A 27,279-nucleotide genomic window follows, 5' to 3' on the forward strand; every position below is an offset into this window, starting at 1 on the left:
TTCTAAACTTTTGGATTTCTCTTCTTCCTCAAAAATGCTGATTATTCTTAGTTTTAGTCATTTAACATAATCCCAGACTTCTTGGAGGTTTTGTTTATATTTTTTATTCTTTTTTTTTTGTCTTTGTTGGGTTGGGTTAATTCAATGACCTTGTCTTCGAGCTCTGAATTTCTTTCTTCTACTTGTTCAATTCTATTGCTGAGACTTCCCAGAGCATTTTCCATTTCTATAAGTGTGTCCAAAGTTTCCTGAAGTGTCAATTGTTTTTTCTTTATGCTTTCTGTTTCCTTGAATATTTCTCCCTTCACTTCTTGTATCATTTTTTGGGTTTCCTTGCATTGGGCTCCACCTTTCTCTGGTGCCTCCCTGATTAGCTTAATAACTAACCTCCTGAATTCTTTTTTGGATAAATTAGGTATTTATTCTTGGTTTGGAGCCATTGCTGGTAAGCCAGTGTGATTTTTGGGTGGTGTTAAAGAGCCTAATATGTTTTGTCATATTACCAGAGTTCCTTTTCATGTGGTTAGGCTCTGTCAGAGGGATGGTCTAGGGCTGAAGGCTGTTGTTCAGATTCTTCTGTCCCACAGGGTGTTCCCTTGATGTAGTACTCGCCCCCTTTTCCTATGGATGTGGCTTCCTGAGAGCTGAGCTGTAGTGATTGCTATCTCTCTTCTGGGTCCAGCCACCCAGCAAGTCTACCAGGCTCTGGGCTCGTACTGGGGGTTGTCTGCACAGAGTCCTGTGATGTTAACCATCTGTGGTTCTCTCAGCCATGGATTCCAGCACCTGTTTCCGTGAAGGTGGCAGGGGAGTGAAATGGACTCTGTGAGCATTCTTAGCTTTGGTGGTTTAATGATCTATTTTTGTGCTTGTTGGCCTCCTGCTGGGAGGTGGCACTTTCTAGAGAGCATCAGCTGTGGTAGTATGGAGAGGAACCGGCAGTGGTCAGGGCCCTAGAACTCCCAAGAGTATATGCCCTTTGTGTTCGATACCAGGGTGGGTAGGGAAGGACCATCAGGTGGGGGCAGAGCTAGGCATGTCTGAGCTGAGGCTCTTCTTTGGCAGGTCTTGTTGCGGCTGCTGTGGCAGATAGGGGGTGAGGTTCCCAGGTCAATGGAGTTACTTACCTTGGAGGATTATGGCTCCCTCTGCTGAGTCATGCAGGTTGTCAGGGAAGTGGGGGAAAGCCAGCAGTCACAGGCCTCACCCAGCTCCCATGCAATCCAAAGGGCTGGTTGCACTCCGTAATAGCACCAAGTCTGTTTCCAGGCAGTGGGCAAGCAGGGCTAAGAACTTACCCCAAGCTACCCGCCTCCCAGCTGTGAAAGAAAGGGGCTTTAGTTCTTCCCCTGCCTGTGGAGTCTGCATGCAAGATTCATGCCCTCCCCTGAGTTCCTGCCAGGAGGCTTCTTGACCAGTTCAAATTGTTACAAAGTTCAGCTGGAGGTTTCCTTCTCCCTGTGGTATTTTCCTGGCACCTCTGGCTGCCCTCCCAAAGGATTCCTGTGATGCCTGGCAGGAATGGCCTGCTTGGGGACCCAGCAAGCTCCCAGGGCCTTTCTCACTGCTGCGTCTACCCCTGTATTTTGCTTGGCCCTTCTTAAACTTCTGTAATGCAGAAGTGAGCTCTTTTGATGCTCTTCTATAAATCCCATAAGCTTTCTTCATTCATTTTCATTATTTTTTTCTTTGACTAGATATTTTTAAATAACCTGTCTTTGAATTCACAGGCTCTTTCTTCTGCTTAATTTGTCTGTTAATGCCTTTTATTTCCTTTTAAATTTCATTTGTTATATCCTTCAGTTTCAGAATTTCTAATTGGTTCTTTTTAATTATTTCAATCTCTCTGTTAAACTTCTCATTTCATTCATATATTGTTTTCCTGATGTCATTTTTTTTCTGTGTTCTCTTATAGTTGGATCAGCTTCCTTAAAACAATTATTTTGAATTCTTTGTCAGATGATGCATAAAGTTCTATTTCTTTGGGGTCAGTTACTGAACAATTATCACATTTTTTTTTTTTGGTATTATGCTTCCTTGTTGTTGTTTTTCTCTTTCGTTTTGCCTTGCAATGATGCCTGCACATTTGATGGAGCAGTCACCTCTTCCAGGTTTTAAGTGCTGGTTTCATTGGGGAAAAAAAGTCATCCTTTTCAGGTGAGTGTAAGAACATTGGGTGGAGTGTGGCAGTTCTAGCTTTAGTGAGGGTGCAGTGGCATAGCTGTCAGCTGAGGCTGACAATTGCCAATATTGCAGATGTCCTCAGTGGCCAAGGCTGTGGGTGTCTACAGCAGCAGCAAGGGTTCTTAGGGTCTTCAATGGCAAAGGCTGTTGGGATCTTCCTGATTGCTTTTTCTACCACCAGGAATGTCATGGCCAAGGTGTTTCTCTTGAACTGGGTCTGGCTGATAGATGCACTCATGGTGATGTTGACATTGGTGTTTGATGTATGGTACCAATGGAGTGGCCATGAAACCAGGGTCTGGGGCATGGGTACATATGGAGGGAACACAACTCCAGGGTCTGGGGCAGCAGCTGTATAGGTTCTCAGGCATCGGCACCCCCACTGCCAGGTTGGTAATGGCACACACACACACTTTTAAGAGATGCCATGTGGCCTGATTGTGTATGCCAGATACAAACACACACACACACACGCAACATACATATACACATGTATACATATACACACACAGATTAAATTCTGTGTAACAAGTACAAATAATTTTCAAAACTGAGAACTAGTTATAGCTGTTAATATCCTATAGTTGGTCTCATTTTTCTTCTTGGTTTCCCCTAGCCAAATACTAACGACAATACATTCCAGAGGAGAACCAGTTTCTTCAGATTCCTTTGAAAAATATGTTATTTGTTGTATACTGTATTCTTTTAGAAGTGTGTAATGCTCAGTGTATGTTAAAAGCACTGATAAGTCCTACAGAAAAAAAAGCCTCCTTAAATTTGTTTAATCCTGTTTTTCCTAAATTTCCTTTTGGACCTTGAAATGTTTTTATCTAATTCCTGATCGTCTGCTTTGGAAACATTACTTTAGGAATCTGCAATGCTTTGCCAATGAAACCCCAACTGGAGTTTCAATTTGCCATTTTCCATAGAAATCTGGCACTGTCAGAAAGTGATCTTACCCTCATTACCTGCATCGTTTATGTTGAGCAATTCCAGGAAGGGATGGCTGAGGGTCCTGGGGTTCCTCTGGGCAGCAGGGTTGGGTGCAGGTTTCCATCTGTGGCTAGCTTTGCCTCACAGGAAGCTTGCCTAACAAGGCGCCCTGCCTGGAGCTGTCTCCGTGTGTGTACCCCAGCATCTGTAACAATGCCACTTGGTGCCCAGCACAAAGTCCTCTGGAAAAAGTGGAGTCAGTCACATTCCCATTAGAAAGTCTTCACAGATGTCACAATGTGAAATAACCACAGAAAATAAGATCAAAGGGGAAGTCTCTTCCATACCAATTATATGAGAGAATAGCTGGAAGAAGCAATAAACTGCCAGAGAACTAACTGCATAACAAGGACACAGGCTGGCCTTCCACAGCATTGCCTTCACATGCTGCTGCTTCAGACTATAGCCTCAGGGACCCTGCAGCTGGGCGCCTGTTTGTTGCCATGGTATGGAGAGTTTCTGTAAACAGTCAAAGTAGGGTTACCAGGTTTATCTAATGAAAATATAGGCTGCCCAGTTAAATTTGCATTTCACATAAATAATGAAGCTTTTTTAGTATAAGTGTATCCCAAATACTGTATGTCCCATTACTGTATGTCCCATAGTTATGCTAAAAAATATTTGTTGTGGATCTGAAAGGCAAATTTAACTGAGTAGTCTTTATTTTATCTGGCAATACTTCCTCAAAGCCTCAAAACCAATGTAGGGATTTAGCTTTTTTCCTTCTCACTCTTACTACATTCTATCAAGGTAACAGTGGTCCTCAAACCCAGGCGGGCATCAGAATCACCCAGAAAGCTACTGAAGCCACCAACCACTGGCCTAGCCACAGAATTTCTGATTTCGATGACCTGGTATAGGGACTGAGTATTTGCATTTGTAACAAGTCTCCAGGTGATGTTGATGCAGCTGGTTCATGGACTGAAAGGTAACTGGAAGCCACACAGATGTTGACATTTATGTGAAAATACAATCCCTCCTTTGAGAACCACAACCTTATATCTTTTGCAGAGAATAAAAGTCCCACTGGTTCCGTCAGTACTCAACTCTCAGGTCTCTTGTCTACTTACTTTGAGACTAGAGGTAATTTACCTACACACAAAACCCCTGTAAAGAGGAGAGAAGACTAGCTTGAGTAGGTTGCTGTAAGGATGAATTGAAACATGAATTTGGGGGATAGGTGCCTGGTGCAGAAAGGAACACTGGGGGAATAGTGGTCGTTGGCATTGCCGTTAGCTTCTTCATGGTTAATAGCGCACCTTCACATGGACCATTCCGAACACAGTGGCTCATACCTATAATACCAGCATTTTGGAAGGCTGAGGTGGGAGGGCAGCTTGTGGCCAGGAATTTAAGACCATCTTGGGCAACAAAGTGAGACTCCCATCTCTACAAAAAACAAAACAAAAATAACAACAACAAAAACCCTGCTATTCAGGGGAGGCTGAAGTGGGAGCATCACTTGAGCCTGGGGGGTCGAGGCTGCAGTAAGCCATGATTGTGCCACTGCACTCCACCCTGGGCAACAGAGTGAGACCCTGGCTCAAAAAAGAAAAGTTTTTAAAAAATGATTCTGCTCCTGCAATGGGTGCAGAGGAACCAAATCTTAGCACAAGTAGCTTGTCCCAAAGCACATAGTACCAAGCAAAGGCCTAAGGTGACTTGCCAGGTTTTTAGACTTATACATAAGAAGGCTTTATCATTTTATGGAGGCTCAGGCAAGCCAAAGAAATCATCATATATACATCATAAAAGTGTGATGTTTAATTTTCTAATGCTCATTTTTTTTTGTAAAAAGAAAGAAACTGAATTTCCTGTTGTGTTTAGTGAGGTCATTGAGAATTTGAATCATTAAATCCTAGAGACTGGGTATAGCTGCCCATCTTTCAGCTGATTTGCCTTCAACTTCAACAATGTGCTCATTGCAGAAAATAGTCTGTACCACTTTGTCAGCCACTGCTGAGCTCCCCTAGGAGGAAATGCATGTTTTGGGCAACTGACAGGAGTCCTCCACTGGGATTCATGTTGTAAGTTTCTGGTCTTGGGTAAGAATCTGGTTAGTTTGAGAGTCTCTGATCCTGTCAACATTGGGGCACTGAATTTGCACAGGTGGAGCTTGTTGTTCCGTGGGTCTTTGGCACTACAGGCAACCTGAATTAGGAGGTGATGTGTGCCAGCCTTCCTTAGCAGTTCCTGTAGCTTTTATGGGGAACCCTTTGTCTCTTACTGGATCTCTTGAGGAGTAGCCAGCCAATAAATAAAAATATTAAGCACTGGGTCTCTTTTGACCATAGGAATGGAGTGCAAATGGGAAAAAGCAGGGATATTAGGGGCTGAGAAGAGACTTTCCTGTCTTCCAGGAGTTCATGTGCCACTTGGGGAGAGAGTTGGCCAGGCAGACAGCTGTAAACCATGTCTAGAATCATATAGGAGAAGACCCCTAGGGAGTCAGGAAGACAAGGGGACTGAGGACAGTGCTCTTGGGTCCAAGAGATAGAGCAGCATGGGCTCAGGGAGTACATCAAGATTCCATTTCTCTCCAAAAATGTCTTTCATAGATATGGTTGACTTGGGGGTCTGGGATCCTCCAGCTGGGGAAGCAAAGCTCTGGTCCTGTGCCTCATCTGCCATATTGCATCAGGGGTCTCTCCTTAGAAGATCTGGGGAGGCTTGTGGCTGCCAGTGTTCATGGTGGGGCGTTCTCTTCACCACCTCCCCACCAAGGGCTCAGACCCTTTATCAAATCCATCCAGTAGCTCCAAAGCACCCTATCTTTCCATGGAAGCTCCAAGATGGTGACCCCACTCTAAGCTCAAGCTCAAGGGTAAGTCTCTGTGTGCAAGAGAATGATCTACCTTCCTTTACCAGGAAGCCCTATACACCTTGCTTCTCAAACTGAGTATGCAAAAGGAAATAGATTTTTTTGGAGACTCTCTGGCTTATTTTTTATTTAATTTTATGTTCCTTCACCAGAAAGGTCTGAGAGCTTTTTGTCTTTCCAGATTGTTACATCAGCAACTCTCTCATGTGTCTGGACACTAATTGGCACATGGCCTCACTTTCATATCAATACCAACATCTGTGTGGCTTCCACTCACCTGACAGAGATCTGAAACAAGCTGCCATGTGCAACGGTCATTCAGCAGTGGGATTCCACAGATGACTAGAAGTGATTTTAGAAACAGGATAATGTTTAGAAAATGAGAATCCAGTATAAGATTTTATCATAAGAGCACTTCAGAGCCAAACCACCTATGAGTCGTTAACTCACCTTCATATGGTGTAACCTGTGCTGTTTAATTTCTGGAGGGCTAATTTGGTTCAAGATAGACCACTCTCCTATTGCCTACATCAAGAAAATTAGAGGGTCCACCATGGTGAGCTGAACAGAAATGATGTACAAGTTTAAACCCTGAGAACCATGGATTTAAACCCTGAAAACCATGATGGAATTACTCTAACGGCCGGCGGCAGAGACCCAGTGACTTTGAAATTGCATAATGCACAGCCTTGTGATCTTAGAATTCACACATGTTGGGGGTTCCCTTAAACACACCCCATTTCCATTCTTTTGTGAAGGTCCAATCTTTAATAGGAGATTCAGGAAGGTAGAGACTTGACGTCTATACTCCAGGCTGGCTTGTTGACTCCCTGCTGAATTCTCTCCAACAGGTATCTCTTGGTTTTGGTGTTTCTAAGATAGGGGAAGCAAATGTCTAAAACATCCTTCAAAGTGCTTGGGGTGACTCCAGAAAATAGGCTTCTGGAGGGCATTGTCCTAATAAATCGTGTGAACTTGATTATCATTTAGATTACCTCTTCAGTAGGGAAAATGAAGTTTGCAATCAGAGCTGTAGATAAGGCTCTGCATGGAGGAAAAACAGCCCAGCCCCACAAACAACGAATCATGTTGGTGGCAGGGTGATCTTTGCTGCCTTCTGGTGACACTGTCAACTGTCTGAATATTGAGGCCACTTGTCCTTGTGTATGTGTGTGCACACAGGTGATATGAGGATTACAATAAACACCCACATGTGTTTATAGAGATTAATGGGATGTCTGGGCTTTGACCTTACCTGAGTAGTTCTCAGAAGCACTGAAATCTTGGTACCTGGTCGTTTGCTGACTTTGACACAGGCAAGGGCTTGAGGAAGTCTGGCCTTACCAAATTAAATTAGCAATAGACACTGTAGTTTGGATCCAATAATGAGGCAGATGCAGGACTTTTTGGGGAAAAAAGTATTTTCCAGAAATATAGAAATGGGCAATTTACCTTAGTAATTTTATTGGGGGAAAAAACCAACTCTATTTGAATGATAATTCGAGGTAAGCACAACTGTAGTCTCTTCCCTCCATATCAGTGAATTAGAACACATGAAACTTCAAGGAAAATCTGTAAGAGACTCATAAGCAGGCTGAAAATGGTTCTCACCTGCCACTTTAATTTTATACAGGCAGAATTTCCATTAAGAGTAATTTTATAGACAGGATTTCTCTGTTCTGTTTTGTTTTGTTTTGTTTTTGTTTTGTTTTGTTTTCAAACAAAGCTCATGCAGGTTGGTTTTCCATTCCATGAAGTGAAATCCCTGTGGGTCATGCTGTACATATCCTGAAGGCAATTGCGCCAGGCCAGGGAAGATGGTGGTGTGCAGGTAGCCATGAGAGTCTTCTACCCTGCACAGGAAGAAACTGAGTTGTGGGACCAGGAGAGATGAATCAAGGATGACTCATCTCTTGCTGCAGGCAGGTTCATGTGACCCTGGGCCGCCGTTTCACCCACCCTCACCCACCACAGGCCATTGGGGAATGTCTCTCTCTACTTCATGACCCAGCTCAGCTGTCTCCTGTTATGGAGTTTTCCCGGATGCCCTTCTTCCCTGGTGGACCTGACCACTCCCTCCTAATGTCTCCCCTCACCATGTGCAGACTTTGCTCTTGGCATCTAAAGGCCTTATTTACCTCATTCTCATCCTGGGCTCTGAGCTCTTAGTTTTATTTATCTTTGTGTCCCTATCGCTTAGCACCAAGGAGGTAAAAACTTAACAATTGTAAATGAATGGGTTTGCTTAAACCCAAAGCCTGGGAATCATCCTTGATTCATCTCTCCTGGCTCCTGCAACTCAGTTTCTACCTGTACAGGGTAGAAGAGTCCCATGGCTACCTGCACACTGCCATCTTTGCCCACCTGGCTGCAATTGCCTGACCTGTCTCACTGCTGACATTTTTGCAGCTCCTCCACCCAGTTCATGTTCTGAAGAGCCACTGTGGTCATCTTGTAGCAATAAAAATCAGATCTCATGTTTAAAACTCCACACGGCTCTCCAACTCTCTTACTCTGAAGGCAAACTCCTTAACAGGCTTGCAAAGCTCCTTAAATAGGTTTGCAAAGCCCCACATGGGTGGCTTCTGATTCTAGGGCATGTTGGAGTCATCTGGAGACTTTGATTGAGATTCCAATGCCAACACACAGGAATCTTTGTCAAAATCCCCAGGCAGTTGTAAGGCATCACCTGGGTGGAGAACCGAAGTAATCTTCGCGCTCACCTCTGCACCCTCGCTCCCCGCACAGCCACGATGACCCACTTTCAGTTCCTGCTGCAGAAGCTCACTGTGCCCTTCTCCCAGATCCTCCCACAGTTGGCTCTTGTGGTCATTCGGGTCTTGGTTTAAAGATCTCCTCCACTGCGGTGACTTCTTGCCTCTCCATTCCCCCTTTGACACATGGTGGCATTTCATTTTCACCAGAGCATTTGCCAGATACTTTAGCTGGTTTTTGACTTGTCCAGCTTCTCCCACAATAAATGAAATCTCATGAAGGGAGGATCTTATCTGTTATTTTTGTTTCTGAGCATCCCCTACCAACATAACTGCTCGTTAAATGTAGAAGGAAGGAGAAAGGCATATCTAAGAAACGAATTTTGGATTGGTCTCATGGGAAATGGAGGAGTGCTTGGTCAGGGCTCCCAAAACACAATTTCTGCAACCACGAGCCACTTCCTCTCTCAAAGTGCCCAAAGCTGCTCCAGTGAGTTGTGTTCCTTTCACTCAAGTGAGGTTGGGAGCTGTCTGCAATGCACTTGCTCTATTTCAAACTGCTTCCTCACGTCTCTTTCCTCCAGGCTAGGAAAGACCCTGCTATTTATCAGATGAGCTTGGGAACCATTAGGAAAGCTCAAAGTCAGCAGCAATCAACCTGCAAATACTTCCCGGGGGTGTGGGTTGAGGTCACCAGTGGGGGAAGCCCCCTTGGACACAGTCCTGCTTGTTTTGTACCTAACATGGGCTGCTGGGCCCAGAATCAAAAGTTCTGTGTGGCACAGCAGGCTGAGCCAAGTTGAGGAAACACAAGAGTGGAGGTGTCAGAGAGCTCACATTTGCTTTTGTTTCCTCTTGGGAATCAAACCCAAGGTAATTGTGGTATCAGGTGCTCTGAAGAAACAAACTGAAAAAACAAAAAAAAAAAAGAAAATCTAACTTCCCACAGTAGACCACAAACAGTTGAACCAAGATGATCAAAATCCTACAAATGGTATTGGTAATGTTTTTAATCTCCTCAGGATACCGTCTGTCTACCCTGGCTTCACCCTAATCTTGAGTAGCCCATGAGGATTGCTGAGCTGGACTTGAATCTAATTCTTTGTACAAGGTTTCTTTTCCCTAAGTGGAATAAGTGACTGTCGAGAGTCACATATTTGCTTGCGCAAGGGCCTGACTGACTGAAGCTGACATTTCCTTTTTTCTTGGAAATGCCATTGGGATGTTTCTGGGGCCCTTGGCTCTGACCTGGTGCTGCCTGGAGCAGGGACCGCTGGATACTGGGAGGCATCTTGGCCCATTGCAATCTCCATGGTGATGTTGTTTTCTCACTGCTCCTTCTTACAAATTGCTCTAGGGAAAGCTGGGAGATTTCCTTGTCCTTAGAGGCCTCATACCTAGTGTAGGGATTTTTCTATGGGAGGGGTGACCTTGCACCCTGGCACTTCTCTCCAGAAGACCAAGATTCTGTTGCTAAAAAGAAGCATTCAAAGGCATTGTTCTACATAAAGTAAGTTAAGTGCTAACACTGTACTTCACGCCCTTATTTAATTTGTCAAGATCAACCTTGTTTTTGGTCAGTTGTCAATACAGCCACTTAGTTGGAAATATTCCAAGTTCTTTTTCTTGTGTCTCCTTTCAGTCTTGTCTTTGAAGTTAAGCGATGGTGCCATATTCTTTTTCATGTCTGAATAACCAGACAGGGGACAAGCTCAGCCACTCTGTTGTTTTCCATATTGTAAGTCAGTAGCTGTGTTATGTTTCTTCAGAGAGGAAGAAATTTCTTGGGATCCTTGGCTCTATCCTACCTTCTTAGAGATTCCTAGAAAATTCTGTCTATTCTCAAGCCTGAGAAATATTTGGTTGCTCCACTGGATTGATGAGAAAAGGGACAGGCCCGGGTTGGAGGAGATGAATAGAAACAGACCCAGGACTTCACTGGGGATCAAAGGAGCCCCACTCCAACTCTGATGCTTGGCAAGGGGCCAAGTTGCCTGTCTACTTCTGCTGAATGAGCAGGTTACTGCCCAGGTGTTTTAGGAAGCACGGCAGTTGCTGAAACACACCCCCATGCAACAAGCGCCCCAGGAGCATTTACATATGCCAGACCCTTTATTAATCTACATGGCCGAGTGTCTCATGGGAATTTGAGTTATTGGAACAGTCCCTTTTCAACTTTTGCAAGAGGATATACACAGTTTTTTTTTTTTTTTAACACACACCACTTTTAAGTGTGCCATCTGTGAACATCATTATGATTAGTGATATGTACTTAGAATGAAAAAATCCCAGTCTCATAGTGATTTTTAGCCACTGTGTACTTAATCGAAGGATACTGAGCATACATGATTATCTTGTTGTTGTTCATTACCTTTCCCCACATTAGGAAGGGGGCAAGGTGGTCTTTATCTTGCAGAGGCTGAGCAGCCCTATAGAGGGCTATAGACAAGAGTGAAACCTCCTTCTTGCAAAATGCTCTAGGGATAGGTGGGGGATTTCCTTGTGCTTAGAGGCCTCACAGACCTAGTGTAGGGATTTTTCTATGGGTGGAATGAGCTTGCACTCTGGCACTTTTCTAGAAAACCATGACTCTGTTGCTAAAGGAAGCATTCAAAGGTGTTGCTCTCCGTAAAGTAGGTTAGATGCTAACATTGTACTTCATGTCCTTATTTAACTATTGTCAAGACCAACCCCCTTGTTGGCCATTGTCAATACAACCACTTATGGTGTATCAGTCTCTACTGAGTTCTGCTTAGACTCAGGATATGGCTTAGAATAAGGATCAATTAACGGATTATGAACTAATCACAATGTTTCTCTAGAAATGTGTGAGATTCTATACCTTCTGAACGTAATTCTCTTTCTATTTTTTCCAGATAACTTGTTCAAACCCAAAGAACGGTGCATTTCAGAGAAGGAGATGCATATGCGATCTAAGAGGTACTTGGTTATTGTATGGTGTGCAAAGAAGTTGGTAGGGGGAGTGGGGTAGTTTGATGGCCTCAGGTGCCCTCCAATGGGACCACTGCTTCTAGGTCCCATGTTTAAGGTCTGAGGGCTTTTTGGCTGCAAATCTGAAAAAAACAGCTAAAATAAGTACGGTAGTTGAAATGTGCTTTTGACTGTTAATGCTGCTCTTGGAAAAACCTTAGGAAAGTGGTAGGTCTTGGATTCTGAACCAATCCAGTAATTGGTCTCTAAGAGATTCCCAGACTCTGAGCTGGAACTCCTGCACATTCGTATTGTCGCTCTGGGCAGGAGCTATTTGTCACTGCACCTTTGAAGGTAATTTTATGAGGAGAGAAACTATTTCTCCTAAGGGTCTGGACTGTGGCAGGGACTGAAGGAAAGGATCCAACCTTGGAGGCAGATGGCACATGGGAGCCGGTGGAGCCTCAGAGGGGCCATGAGCTAGGTTTCCTGGTGCTCTGTCTCCAGCAGACCTGGCGGCCATGCTGCCGACACATCCTTCTTATTCTGCTTGGCTGGTGGCTGTTCAAGACTCCCACTAATTCTCACCAATCTGATGCACACAAAGGCTGCCATTCTTTCTGAGATCTGGCCTCTTAACCAAAATATAATAGCTCAGCAGCGTTGGCCAAGTTCATGCAAGTAAAATGTCATTAGTTTATAATAAAGTATCTAGCACAGGGAGGAATTATAATAATTAAACCAAATTGATAGTGCACTTAAAGAAACCATTGAAATAGGAAGAATACTTTTCTCCCCACTTCAGGCATACAATTTCTGCTTTTACCATGATTATATTGTTTCCATGGTGATTAGGTAACTTTGATCATTTATTGGAAAGCTCTTTGTAAATAAGGAAGTGAAAACGAGGAAAAGGGAGACCGTCCCATTAAAGATCTGATTCGTAGCATTCTAATTGGGGTTTTTAAAGGGCCACTGGGCTTTAAGACTTGCTATTTCAGAAGTGCAAAGTTGCATATACCTCATGCCAGAACCATTCCCTTTTCAATTTATTGAAAAATTTCAGCCAAATCCTCCCCTCCCAGTCCCCAAACCCAAAGCCACCATTAAGGAGCCTTGCAAACTAAGCAATTAAAATAATAGATCTCAAAGCAGCATGAGTTGTCAGAGGGTATTGCCCTATCATTTTACTGAAGAGGAAACTGAGGCTCAAAGAGGACGAGTGAGCTAGGTGATGTTGCACCTCAAGTAACTAGCTTCCCCCAGCTGGTCTCCTCTGGTGGATTTAGCAGCTGGGTTTGCACTCTGCTCTGTGGATTGTACCTTGGGAAGGCTCTGACTCTGGCTCACCCACAGAATCACCTGGAGCTTTCTTTTCTTTGTATTCTTTGCTATTAATTATATTGTTAAATTACATTTTTATGTTAAAAATGCAAACAATGGAGATAAAGCTAAAGTCCCCTCATGACCAGCAGTTCCCCTCCCTGTTCCCAGCCCACTTTCCCTACCCCAGTCCCAGCTCCCCAGACACCCACAGTGATATCTCCTGAGTATCCTGTCAGGCCTCTCTTTGCCTTAAAGTAGACTTTTATTTGTGCATCTACAGCTGTGTGATTTTTAACCATGAATAGTAGCATACTACACACTATCTCTCGGTAGCTTGCTTTTCACTTTGTCTGTGAACCCCTTCTGTGACGAACAGATAGATTATTTCCCTTGTCGGTTTTGACTGTCTGCAGAGTGGTCCATCATATAGATGGACCATGATTTATTTGAGATGTTCTTTTAAGAAAACACTGAATCAGAAGTAACAGAGGTGGGACCTAGGAGCCTTTATTTTATACTTCCCAGGTATATTAGTCAGGGTTCCCCAGAGGGACAAAACTAATAGGATATATGTATACAAAAGGGAGTTTATTAGGGAGAATTGACTCACACGATCACAAGGCAAATTCCCATGATATGCGAGCTGGGGAAGAGAGAAGCCAGTAGTGGCTCAGTCCAAGTCCAAAAGCCTTAAAACCGGAGAAACCAACAGCGTAGGCTTCAGTCTGTGGCTGAAGGCCGGAGGGCCCCCTGGTGCAAGCCCAAGAGTCCAGAAGCCAAAGAATCTGGAGTCTGATGTCCAACGGCAGGAGGGGCGGGAGGAGGAGCATCTAGCATGGAAAAAGAAGGAAGCCAGAAGACCCAGCAAGCAAGGTTATCCTGCCTTCTTCCTCCTGCTTTGTTCCAGCCATGCTGGCAGCTGATTAGACGGTGCCCACTCACACTGAATGTGGGTCTTCCTTTTCCAGTGCACCAACTCGAATGCCAATCTCCTCTGGCAACACCCTCACAGACACACCCAGAAATAAGACTTTATCAGCCATCCAGGCATCCTTCAATTCAATCAAGTTGACACCTAATATTAACCACTCTGCCGGGTGATTGAGATGGTCAGTATCAGAAAGATCAGTCTATATGGATCTGAGGAAATTCCCACTGGAGAGCTTTGAAACATGTCTACTTTCTAACTGACTCCTTTACAGTTTTCTCTCCTAGTCCTTCCTAGAATCACTCCTGAATGTGGCAATTATGTGTTCTTTTTTTCATGCATTCATTCAACCCATGTTGATGCCTACAGAGTGCTAGGCACAAGCATTTCCCGGATCTCACGAGTAGCTTGATGCCATATTATGGTTGGGTGACAGTGTTGTGTAGAAAGAGTCAAACAGACCAAGGTTCGAATCTCAGCCCACTACAAGCCAGCCAAGGGGCTTTATACAAGTCTCCTGATCTTGCTGGGGCTTGAGTTTCTCATTTATATAACAGTGGGACATGATATGCCTCTTCCAACTGTGGTGAATATGAAATGAAATAATTCATGTCAAGCAATTCAAGCCTAGTGTCCAATACCTAAGATGTCTCCTGCGAAGATTGTCATCATCATTTTTCTACATTGTCCTTATGATTTTAATGGTGGAACATCTTCACTATATCGTATCTGGCTTTCAAACACGAGAGAGAGAAAGATGTTTTAGCCGAGTGCCACATGTACAGCAATCCAAATGCTCAGGCTACAGTGTCTCCACTGTGTCAGTGGATTATAATGAAATATTAATTGGCATCAGTCCATGAAGTTTCTGTTAGAAAGTAGGAAAGAAGTGTCCAGAGGAAGATCCCTTGGGCCCTTAATTCAAAGTGCAATAGGTTGAGAGGTAAAAACACACACACTTATATGTGTTTTATTACAGTATTATAAGTCCTGCTACTTCTATTTATGTGCCATTCCTTTTCTAAGTCACAGGAAGGCAAACACTGAGTGGTAAGATGGTATTTGGAAACAGGTTTACAATCAGAATACTAAAGCAGTAGGTTTAGAATCCTTCATTTTATGATTAAGTCATTAATTATCATAGAGAATGGAAGGACAAAAACAATGACTTCTAAATAAGCAACTGGCCTCTCCAGCTTTGCCCCTGGTGGGACTCTGCCTGTTGCATTGCCCCAGGTAGCACTGGACAAGGTGCCATCCCCTGCCATGCAGCGGGTTCTGGGTATGGTCAGGAAAGCCCTTCGTCCTGGCATCCTACAGTTGTGAGCTAGCCCATAAGCAGCGATCTTCTCTTTGAAATGTAAGAGCCTGCCGTCAAGACAGGATGCAGCCCCGTGGCGGGAGCACACTGTCAAGCTACCATTCCAAATGTTTTCCGAATCTGTTTCAGAATCTATAATAACTTGCCGGAAGTTAAAAAGAAAAAAGAAGAACAAAGGAAAAGGGTGATCTTACAAAGTAACAGACTCCGTGCCGAAGTCTTCAAAAAGGTAATGGCCTCGTCACCAGCAGGTGTGATGTGTGTGGCGCACAGATGCCGAATCTGAACTTGACATCTTTGTTTCCCTTTTCCTCTAGCAATTACTGGACCAGCTCCTTCAAAGGAATGCGGTCTAACCACAGGCTGCCCTGCTGACCACACTACCTGGACCTGGAGGACTTCAAATGCTGGATAAGCCATTAAACTTCGCATTATCTTCATGATGGGAAAACACTTATTTTACTTTCGATTGTTTTTTTCTATAAAGGAAAACATCACTTCCTGAATTACTGACCCAAGCCAAACAGAAACAATAACCCTCGAGAAAATAGGTCAACAATCTGTTGTGGGGAAACCATCTCCATGTAACCCACTAGATACAGTCCCCTTAATGTTTTTGCTTCTAAATTGTACCTTTTGCTTCCGATTTCTTCTCCCCTGCTGTTTCCTGCCCATCAGAGAGGCCTTATACAAGCAAGTTTGTTTACATCCCTGGGGAATCTTTTACATCAAACTTTTGAGATCCAAATCCGTCTCCTTTTAAATTTCAATCTCAACATCTGCCAGTTATGCAAATGCCAAAATGTGGGTCATCATATAGTATATTTTAAACCTTTCTGAACATGTACACCACCCAATACTAGAGGCTGACTTGGAAACCAGTGGGTGCAATGCCCAAGGCTGTGGAACAATCAGCCCATCTCTTTGTGACCTGGAGCAGTCAGAGTGGCCCTCAGCCACCCCACCCCATTCCTTACCAGGGAAAAGAATCCATTTCTGTGGAAGCTCTGATGTAACTTCAGTGTTTTCTGCAACACTCCTCCTGCCCCGCCCCATAAAAAAGTTGTTTTGTTAAGAAATAGCCTAATGGCCCAACTTTGCTGTCTGTTCTTCCAAATGTTTATAATACACATTATTTATAAATATGTGTGTTTGGGAAGCTAAGAACAAGCTAGTTTTTACAACACAAATGGAAATAAATGCAATTATTATAAAAATTCAAGTATTTCCCTGTTATATATTTTGTTATGAAGTAGGTGGCCAGGATAGATAGCATAAGGTATAAAATGCTGCCCAAGACCCAGCAGGCACCACTGACCTGCTCCACATCCTCTTCTGCCTCTGACCACTATGGAAGTCCTTGTGCTTCTAGATGCTCCAGTGGATAATGTTGCCTCCTAGACAGCTGGTAAGAGAAAAGCTGGTAAAACCATTGAGAGCAAGATTTAGGATCCTGCAGACTCTAAATCTTACTAGGATTCTCCCTGGTAATGAAACAAAAGGTTTGGGGATGAAGCAGGAGCTTGGTGATACCTCTGTCCCTTCCCTAAAGTTGTCACCCTTCCTTCCCTCCTCCGGCTGCTGTACACACTGTCCCCTCTTTCTGAAATGCCTTTCTTTTACGTATCTGCTGCAAACTGTTTAAAACTCTACCCTGGGGTTCTCTCCTGACACGTGCCCTCTCTGCCTTGCCCTCCAGTATGAATTAGAGACCTCACATCACCACACACTGCATCAGACCTGTGCCCTCCTGCCCACGCGAGGGTCTGACAACACTGTCAAGCGTGGAAGCTGCCTGGTGTCCAGTCTTGACTGCTGCTCCCTGGTCTGTGGCCTCAGGCAAGAGTGTCAGTCTGGGTCCAACTAGGAGAGAGAAACCACACAGTCATTTGAATGGAAAAGTTTAATATGTTTAATCATTAACCTTAATAGTAGATTAGAGTAGCAAAAGGTTGGCTAGTAAGTTGTAAAGATAGCCCTGAAGAATATAGGTGGGTACAGCAGATGCAAGGAGTCCTAGGAAGAGTGTCCCTCCTAGCCCTGGGCTGAGAGGGAACCACAGTGGCTCGGCAGGTGGTGGAGAAGTTTCTGTGGTGGCGTGCCAATGGAACTTGTTGAAAATCTACAAGTCTTTCTGGAACTTGCCAGAGATCTGCCCTCTAGGATCCACAGGGAGCTGTCTCCTTGGAGACACTGCTACAATACCACCTCAGGGAGGGGGCTGGGGAAGCAGCTGGCCATGAGTGCTGCTGGCCACATTGCTACCTGCAGGGCCTGGCGCTGGAGCTGGCTAAGCAAATGCACTGTCTCTGGGAAGCAGCACCCTTTTCTCCTGCAGTTTCTCTCTAGCTCTCTCTACTGACAAAACCTAACATTGTGTCAGCTGGCAAAGGGAAAATACTTAAAGGGCCTGGATCCATTTTAACAGAGCAGGCAAAAAGGGTGAATTTGGAGGTGAGAGGGAATATAATCAATATCTGGCACAGCGAGTTATTTAACCTTGCCTTTGTTTCCTTAACCACAAAATGCAAATAATTATAGTGCTCCCTTCATAGGGTTGTTAGGGGAATTGAATAAGCCAGTGAGTGTTGAATGCTTAGAATAATGACTAGCCGAAAGCAAGCACACCATGAGTGTTTCCTATTCTAAGCAGAGGTGGAAGTTAGGACTGTCTTGGGAAACCTAAGAGCACAGGGGCTGTGAGTTGGTCCTCCTGTAATCCCTCAGCTCTGTAGTGAGTGCTACACAAGACCACTGAACTCATGGGTGCTGGTACAGCAAAAATCAGCCAACATAAATGGGGTGCTTCATAAACTCCTTCCTTTTATGTGCTTCTCACGCTCAGAAACCATTTCAGCAGGTGACAGGCTTACCTTCAGGTTAACTTCTGCTTTCTTGAACTCATTAGACCTCTTCCAGGATGTTACACTGAATTTCTATTTACACTTTAAGTGATTTTTTAGAAAACATTTAAATCAAATCTATGATATTAGTTAAGGACAGTCTTTCCCAGATAAAGATCCTGCACATGGCTAGTTATGGTGGCTTATGCCTGTAATCTCAGCACTTTGGGAGGCTGAGATGGAAGGATCACTTGAGTCCAGGAGTTCAAGACTGGCCTGGCAACATGGTGAAACCCTGTCTCTACAAAAAATGCAAAAATTCATCAGGCTAATGTTTTAATTTTCTGTAATCAATCATTTAAACTCAGGGCCCAACCATTCTAGACTGTTCTATGACATTTTTTAGATTTATGTTGGCTGATATTTAAAGAGAGAATGCTTAGATGGAGCCAACCTTCAAAAATGCCCACAAAGAGCCTCATCCCCTTTGCAAATCCAATGCCCAGACTTAAAAATCTAAAGAATAAATAAACATCAGCTTGAGAGGAAATGCCTCTGAGTCATGTATTTCTGAGAACAGGTCTTAACTAAGGTGGCTAGGATGGAGAATTAAGGTAGGAATATGTGATAGCTGGTGTAAGCTGGTCTTTCCTCTGGGCAGCAGGCTCAGGACAAGGCTGGAAAGTAAGGTTTGGGTTTCTGTTGAACTAATTTTTTTTTTCTTGGCCTGTTATTGTTGTAACCGTCCTTCAATGCTGAGAAAGGAATTCAGAGAGCCAGTGTTTCTTTTCTGTTATGAAAGATGTTAGCAGAAATATAATGTAATTATGTTATAATTCATATGAAAGTAAAGCCCTGAAGAATTGTAACTGCTGTCCCTTATATTTCTCTCAGGAATTGGTTACCCATTTTTTGAATTCTGTTATTAAAATCAGACTTCAGGGAATGCTTTGAGGTTTTGGAAAATTCTAAATAGAATTTACCATTGTAACTTCAATCATTAAATTGTGTTCTGGAATAGATTCATTTACATCTGAGTGTGTTTCGGTTCTGGTCTAAAACAATTCTTCAATGATACAGCTGGCAGCAAGGGGTAAAGATTGTTAGAGGATATTCATGAGCTTAGACCAAGCAACATCTGAAATAACTTGAGGTATCCAGGTGGTGACAGCACCGGGCCATCTCACTGTGGTCTCTGTGACTTCATGTCGAAGGAGCAATTCCTATTTTGGTTGTTTTCTCTGCCAGCCGGTAATGAAATAATGGAAAAACAATTGCCTTGGTTTTGTTAGCCAGTGTCTATTGCCAACCAAACTTCCTGGAAGTTTGTGGGCTCCCTGAGTGAGTCAGCAAATGCTTGCTCCGATGTAACAGGGCTCTTTGAATGAACTATTTCTGAAACAGCCAATTGTGGGAGAGCAGTTCAGACTTTGATGCCTGAGGTTCTCCCATTTCAACACTTTGTATAAAAATTGCAGGCAAGGGGCCTGGTCTCTGACTGCATCAAATGACCAACAGTCTGAGTAAGAGGCACATCAGGGGCAGAACAAGAGAAGAGAAAGTAGGGTGATGTGGCTGCCCAACAGGAGGTATCTGACAGTTGGTGTGTGAGAGCTCTGGGTTCAGGAAATAACACAAGAAAAACGATCCACTGTGGGTCTGTGCGAGTGTGTCTGCAAGAGCATTAAAAGCAAAGGAAATAATCTCTTCAGTGATTAAAACGAGCCCAGTAGCAGAGGGTTCTACTGAGTTCATTGTATTTGTGCTTTTATCAATACTTGATAATTACCCACGAATATCTAGCTCTAATAGAAACCTTTTGGAAGTGGCTGTCACTGGCTGAAGCAGCCCACACCCGGGACTGAATGGCTTTGGAAATGCCCCCAGCCTTCTCCTGAGTGTCCCCTGCTGATGGGACATTTCCCCACTCAGGCAGAAGAGCAGGCTGCCTGGGAGACCCTTGAGATTCCATCAGATCCCCCCTTTCTCCCCACAGTCGCTGCTTGTTTGGGAGTGGGGGACTCCTCTACTCACACAGATGTTTCAGCCACACGGAACGGAGCCACGACTTTGGCATGTCGCTTCCAAAATTCAAGGATTTTTTTCAAGTCAGGTCAATTGCCTCAGGCACAGTTTTGATCCTGAGACCCCAAGAGACGTCTGAGTTAATTGCCTGGAGTGTGTGCTGGGCAGGGGGGTTGAAATCCTTCCATTTTTTTGTCCTTCTCTGAGAAGGTTTCCGCATACACATTCTGGATGCTGCCATGACCTGCCAGAGTGCAGCCAGAAACATGATGTCAACCTGTGGCCCTTTTCTCAGATCTTTGCGCATCAGGAACTTGAAGAGCAGGGAGGGGAGGAAGAGACTGGACTTGCCTTTAGAATCTTAAAAAATGCCAGGTTATTCTTATCAAAGCTTAAAAGGAAAGAAAAAGCATCTTAAGATCTGAATTGCTGCTGAGAAAAAAAAAAATGAATTTCTTTAAATCATTTTTATTAAATAGCACCAAGAGTGAATGGCATAGGAAAAAATGTCCTTTTGATGACTTTCTGAGCATTCTTCCTCTGTTTAAACATCTCTACTTTCCCGACATGCCTGAAATGGTACAACAGCTGTAACTGACATCAGGGAAAAGATATTACAACTGTCACCCGTGTTAACTCCATACGCCGGGTAATATCCTTTCATCAAAGCCAACGGGGCTGCCTGCTTTACCTGCCCAATGATGTCAGTGAGAGGGAAATTATAAATCTTTTCACAGCTGCCGATTGATAAAGAAATAAACCCACACTTTTGTGTTATATCCACTATAGTTCCTCTTGGCTGATGTTATCACGTGGGTACCAAAGAAATTAGTGATGACAGCCCACTTAACGGGTACACGTTGCCAAATATGTGCTTAACATTAAAAGCTACTGAGTGCATATACAGAGGTTTTGTGTTTGTTTTTGTTTGAAAATATACCCAAAGGCGAGTAAGGCCAGATTTAGTTATTATATGCTGACATAATTAAAATACCGGGTCTTGCTCTCAGCTGAAATGTTTATTAAATCAAAATGACAAAATAATTCAAAATATTTGTGTTATTTATTTTTTTTTTCTGGTAGCATGTGACATTGTATTAACAAGGCTGAGCCTAGCTCTTTACAATGGAAAACAGATGTTTGTTCATGGATTAAACTGGTGTGTGGACACCAATATTTCTAGATGGCAGTATTGATTCAGATGGATGATGATTGTTTCCATTGAAGCATTTCTTCCTGATTAGGGTGTTTCAACCCTAATTCTCAATTAGCAGTTGATTAATATTCCCCCTCCTCCCACCCCCTCAACACAGGAAGTGTTTTCCGATCAGTTGGTGAACAACCTCTAAACAGGGACAAGAACCTGAGCAGAAAACTGCTGAACCCAGAGTTTGTTCTGAACATTTCTCAAAATAATAGCTTACATTTCTTTTTTTCTGAGCGCTAACCAAGTGACACTCACTTGTCATCTATTTATGTGCTCCCGCTGGGTCACAGCAGCCTCAACTAGTGCAAATCAATTGTTGCCTCTGTATATCCCATTCCCGACCTGGCCCTTTTAGGAGCTTCCACCCTACTGCTAACTGGGGACAGCAAGTTAGTATCTTGTCTCTTCTGAATCCTTTTGGAAGTGTTGTCACAGGCTAAAGCAGCCTGCACGTGGGACTGAATCACTTTGGAACCCCCACTCAGCCTTCTCTTGAATCAAACAGTTCCATTTCATGTACAGGTCCCATCAGTTTGAAATGAAGCCCTGTCTAGGCTCACACTTGGCCTTTCCCAGTTCTGCCACCACCCCCTCCTTCCCAAGCTTGTGGCTAGCTTCATAATGTGGCTTCCTGGGGAGAGGTCCAGTGGGACAGAGTCTCAGCTCTGTGTCCGGGGTCCTTGGGTAGCAATGGAACTGCTATGGACTGAATGTTTGTGTTTATATGTTGAAGCTCTAATCCCCAGCGTGACTGTCTATATTTGGAGATGGGGCCTCTAATAAAGCAATTAAGGTTAAATGAAGTCATACGGTGGAGCCCTGATCTGATGGAATTAGTGTTCTTATTAGAAAAGACTCCAGAGCCTTCTTTGTCTCTGCCTCTGCCCCTGTCTCTTGTCTATGCCCCTGTCTCTGCCTCTGTCTCTGCCTCTCTCTGAGAGCACACAAGGAAGAGCACACAGTGAGATGATAGCAGCCTACAAGCCAAGAGAAGAGACCTCAGAATGAAACCTACTCTTCCAGCACCTTGATCTCGGACATCTCAACCTCCAGAACTGTGAGAAATCCCTTTCTGTTGTTTGAGCCACTCAATTGTGGGTATTTTGTTATGGTACCTCAAGTTGACTAACATGGGACCCTTGCTGTCCTCAGTGGCAACAGGGTCCCTTGCCCATTCTACTGGCATCTGCTACAGAAGTCTACAGCAGGGAAACTCTCAGCTTGCTGACTGTGTTCCACCTTTGCACTCACAGGGACTATGTGTTCCCCTGAGGCCGGCTGTGGCTGCCATAGACCCAAGGCTCTGTGGTCTACTTTGCAGCCCTGGGCTGCAGGAGGACTCTACTGATGCTGGCACAATTCTGGGCAAGTTAGGCAACCAGTACCATCAACTACTTCCCCATCCGCCGCTGTGGTCTACAAGAGCTTCCTGACACCTTCCTGCATGCGCCATGGAAGGGCATGGAAATCTGCTGGAGAACCAAGCTGGTGGAGGTGGATTTCTCCCAAGGTTATATCCTGAATTCTCTCTGCCCTGGGCATATTGGGCCTCTGGGACCTAGGCCCATAGGCATAGCTCTTGAAATGCTCATGGAACTCCAGAAAATTACTCCCCACTCCCCCACAAGGCCTGGTTTTTGAGACAACTGTGTCATGAAAGATGTTAAGAGACTAGGTTTTAGGGCTTGATGGCCCCTTTTTTATTTTGTGAGATTTCTCCATTACTTTATTTTCTAAGGGAAAAAGTCCCCTGGCTAATGAACAGATGTTCCCTATGCATTTAAAACTCATGCCCAATCCACACTTATTATTCTCAGGAGGGCCCTGGGAGGTAGGCAGCAGGCAGGCTCTGGACTGACTTCCTTTTTTATAGGGACCAGAGGTGGGTGGCGGTTAGCAATCATTTTTAAAGTCAGATGCAATTAGAATACAATGATATTAGAATCACTATTTAAAGTCCCTTAAGTGTCATCTTGACGACAGACTAACATATCTCTGTACAGGTCAGCTCACCCAGACAGCTTCCTCCAGCTCTGAAACAGATCGATTGAGCACCAGATGAAGTTGTCATGGATGGGAGATGTGATGTACAAGAGGTATTTCCTTTAAAATATTAGACTCTTACTCAGCATGAGGAGATGGTCATGCTTTGAGAAGCAAGGGAACCATACACAGATTTACATCTCCCATCTGGTTCTGCCTCCAGGGCAGAGGCTGGATTGGAATGATGAGCAGTCATTCAACTGCTGGTGAAATTGTCCTCTCTATTCCTCCCCAGGCTCATCTCTGAATTAAGAGAAGCATGCACATATGAAGCACTGCCCCTGAATAGTTCCCATTGTACGTGATGAGATGGAGTAAGCCAGAGAACACAACACGTGTAACTCGCGCAGAGTATTTCATGTTGGCGGGTTGGGACTGAGCTTTGAACCACGTCTGTTTGCCTCCTGAACTCTGAGCTCTTATATTGACATCATGCTGCAGATGGTGTACATGTGTCTAAGAATGAAAGATACAGATTTTCAGGTTTCACTAAAATGTTAAGTAATTTTACTCGCCCCAAAGAGGCTTAAATTATAGAATAGGATCCCTCAAAACTTTAGGAAAATAAAATTAGAAAATATTTGCCTTGGAAAGTTACATCCTTAACAGAATAAGGAAAAATTACATAGGATTATGATGTAGGTTTATTATGATTTGGGAATCATGGAGGATGTGATGTTTCCATTAGACTGAAAGCACCCTGGGGGCAGGGGCTATACCATGCTTCTCTTCCCTAGAAACTGGTATCTCTGGGTATCAGGACATTCTCCTCACTCCAGTGTCACCAGCCATCAGGGCTTAGTTTTTCCCTTACGTCACCAGCTGTTTCTCACTCTCTTCTCTCTGTGTCTCACTCCATCTAGAAAAGCAAAACTTACTTGAGTTCTCTCCCCAAAGTCAAATGTAATCAGACAGGCAGACCCTCCTGAAATTCTGAGCAGAAATTGCTGGTACATTTGAATCAGATTCTAAGAGGTGAGAAATGCTTCTTTTTTTTTCCCAACTTATATTTTAAGTTCAGGGGTACGTGCGCAGGGTGTGGAGGTTTGTTACATAGGTAAATGTGTGCCATGGTGGTTTGCTGCACAGATCATCCCATCATCTAGGTATTAAGCCTGGCATCCGTTAGCTATTCTTCCTGATGCTCTTCCTCCTCTCATCCCCAGTGTGTGTTGTTCCCCCCATGTGTCCACGTGTTCTCATCATTCAGCTCCCACTTACAAGTGAAAACATGCAATATTTGGTTTTCTGTTTCTGCGTTAAGTTTGCCAAGGATAATCGCTTCCAGCTCCATCCATATCCCTGCAAAGGACGTGATCTCATTCCTTTTTATGGCTGCATAGTATTCCATGGTGTATATGTACCAAATTTTCTTTATCCAGTCTATCAGTGATGGGCATTTGGGTTGATTCCATGTCTTTGCTACTGTGAATAGTGCTGTAATGAACATATGTGTGCATGTATGTTTATAATAGAATGATTTCTATTTCTTTGGGTATATACTTAGCAATGGGATTGCTGGGTCAAATGGCATTTCTGCCTCTAGGTCTCTGAGGAATCACCACACCGTCTTCCACAATGGTTGAACTAATTTGCACTCCCACCAATGGCATAAAAGCATTCCTTTTTCTCTACAATCTCACCAGCATCTGTTGTTTCTTGACTTTTTAGTAATAGCCATTCTGACTGGTGTGAGATGGTATCTCATTGTGGTTTTGATTTGCATTTCTCTAATGATCAGTGATGTTGAGATTTTTTTCATGTTTGTTGGCCACATATATGTCTTCTTTTGAGACGTGTCTGTTCACATCCTTTGCCCACTTTTTAATGGGATTGTTTGTTTATTTCTTGTAAATTTGTTTAAGTGCCTTATAGACACTCGATGTTAGACCTTTGTCAGATGGATAGGTTGCAAAAATGAGAAACGTTTCTTATATACACCTGTGGATCAGTGCCGGTCACATGCCCCAGGCTGTGATTCTTCATCAGTGCTAATGCGTTCTTCTAGTGGACATCTCAGTGTTGACGTGTTCAGAGTTGTGAGGGACTTGAGTGGTGATTAAGCAAAGGAGGAGGTCCTGGCAGCAACAATCTGGGCCAGAAAGTGGAAACAGCCTCGTGAATTCTGAACTTTTCAGGTTATTTCAATGGAGGTGCTTTACTCTTGACACAAACACACACACACACACACAACTGTACCAGGCAAGGTTTTGGCAAATATATGTCACAATTGCACTGTGATACAAAGAAGCAAAATTCCAAGTTTATAACTTTCTCATCCTTCTATAGAATACATGCATTTCCCTAAACACATATATTATTAATAGCCCATAAAATATTAACTCCATCTAAAAATGCATTATTAACAACATAATGAGTGCAATACACACATCGGTTTTCTCTAGACACTTTATTTAGAAACCCCAAGCTCTTTTGTTTTTGATATCAGTGAAAAGAGATAATATAGAAATGTTTATTTGTAATGATCAAGAAAGTTCATGATCTTGTAGTCAAGGAGTCAACACAGAATCAATAGTTTGGTCCAAAAAGTAAGATTTCAAAGCAAAGATTTTTCCCCAAAGTTGAGAAAACACAGAGGTACTGTGAAGCAGCGCATCTTTAGAGAGGCACTATGTGTTGTTTTGTTTGGTTTTGTTTGTGGGCACTTTCTAAAATGGGATTTAAAGTCCAGGGACCATAATTAGGCCCACCACAAATGATGTTATTGCTGTCTTTAATGTATGGCCTTAAATACATCATAAGAAGGTTCACAGTGACAGTTTACTCATTGCTGTGAGCTTGTGGACACCATTGTCTGCTTTAAAACAATGCTCTGGCTTTGCTCTTTGAAGACAAGACCTGAAAAGTCAGCTGTGTGTATTTTCGTAGATCATCAACATTAGAAGGTGCACATCGTAATTCAAATCTCTGAAGAGGAAGAAGGAAGACATTGACTTCAGTCTTCATTTGGTCCTGTTATGGGACTTCCAGACATTGAAAAAACTCATCCCTACAGCCGGCTGGAGGATATTGTCCTGGAAGGGGCAGCTTTCACATATGGTTTGGATTCAATTAGCCAGTTCCTCTGAGAGCCACTAGAGTACCATTTAGGACATTGCTTCTTGAATTCTCATTTGCAGCCTTGCAAATAATTTTCAAAGGAGTTTTCATTACCCTTCATTCATGTCAACAGCAAACACTTACTGACTGAGCGTCCACTTGGTGCCCTCTGCTAGGTGCTTCCAGGTGCATCCAAAAAGGGATGCAGTATAAAAAATTAAAATGACTAGAAGCAGCAACACATGGAAGGTAAAAATCTTTCTAATAAGAGCAATGGAAGAAACATTTCTACAAATGTTAAGCTGTAAGTCAAATGTTTTTAAAAAGAAAGAAAAGACAAATTTGATTAGACAAAAATGAGAAACTGCTTGCTGTGGTCTGAATGTGTCCCCCCAAATTCATATGTTGAACGTTAATTGCCAATGTGAGAGTATTAGGAGGTAGGGCCTTTAGGAGGTGATTAAGTCTCTGCCTTCATGAATGGGATTAGTGCCCTTATAAAAGAGGTGCAAGGAAGCTTCTCATCCATTCCACCACATGAGGATGCATCCAAATGTGCCATCTGTGAAGCAGAGAATGCCCTCACTAGACATCAAACTAGACATCAAACCTAAATTGGCCTTGATCTTGGGCTTCCCGCCCTCCAGAACTGTGAGCAATAAATTTTTATTTTTTATAAATTATCCAGTCTAAGGTATCTTGTTATAGCAGCCCAAACATACTGAGGCACTCTTGAATGTCAAAAGAAACTGTAAACAAAATTTAAAAGGCAAATGGAAAAATGGGGCAAATATTTAAAACCATAAAGGGCAAGATGCTTTATGAAAGTGTCATATAGCTCAATAAAGGAAAAACAGTCCAACAGAAACATGGTTCTAGAACA

At 43.4% G+C, this 27,279-nt stretch overlaps 1 protein-coding gene and 1 long non-coding RNA gene across 4 annotated transcripts in view; both read left to right on the plus strand.

Annotated features, from left to right (window-relative positions):
- The window catches only part of C3H10orf90 (chromosome 3 C10orf90 homolog), a 253,220-nt gene extending 236,780 nt beyond the window's left edge, over positions 1–16,440 (plus strand). For 2 of the 3 annotated variants that reach the window (XM_003277783.4, XM_030805470.1), the window contains 3 exons: positions 11,589–11,652; positions 15,348–15,447; positions 15,536–16,440. In XM_003277783.4, the coding sequence (XP_003277831.2) occupies positions 11,589–11,652; positions 15,348–15,447; positions 15,536–15,574 (203 nt within the window). In that variant the 3' untranslated portion in view covers positions 15,575–16,440. The remainder of the gene's footprint in view (positions 1–11,588; positions 11,653–15,347; positions 15,448–15,535) is intronic. The other variant, XM_030805479.1, reaches the window with a different exon arrangement.
- A 6,748-nt stretch (positions 16,441–23,188) lies between these two features.
- LOC105739506 lies at positions 23,189–24,333 on the plus strand. Its single transcript, XR_004027619.1, has 3 exons — positions 23,189–23,389; positions 23,572–23,633; positions 24,200–24,333. It is a non-coding gene; the product is annotated as an uncharacterized LOC105739506 (long non-coding RNA).
- Positions 24,334–27,279: the final 2,946 nt, after the last annotated feature.

Source organism: Nomascus leucogenys, chromosome 3 (assembly GCF_006542625.1).
Source record: "Nomascus leucogenys isolate Asia chromosome 3, Asia_NLE_v1, whole genome shotgun sequence".
NCBI classification, from domain to species: Eukaryota; Metazoa; Chordata; class Mammalia; order Primates; family Hylobatidae; genus Nomascus; species Nomascus leucogenys.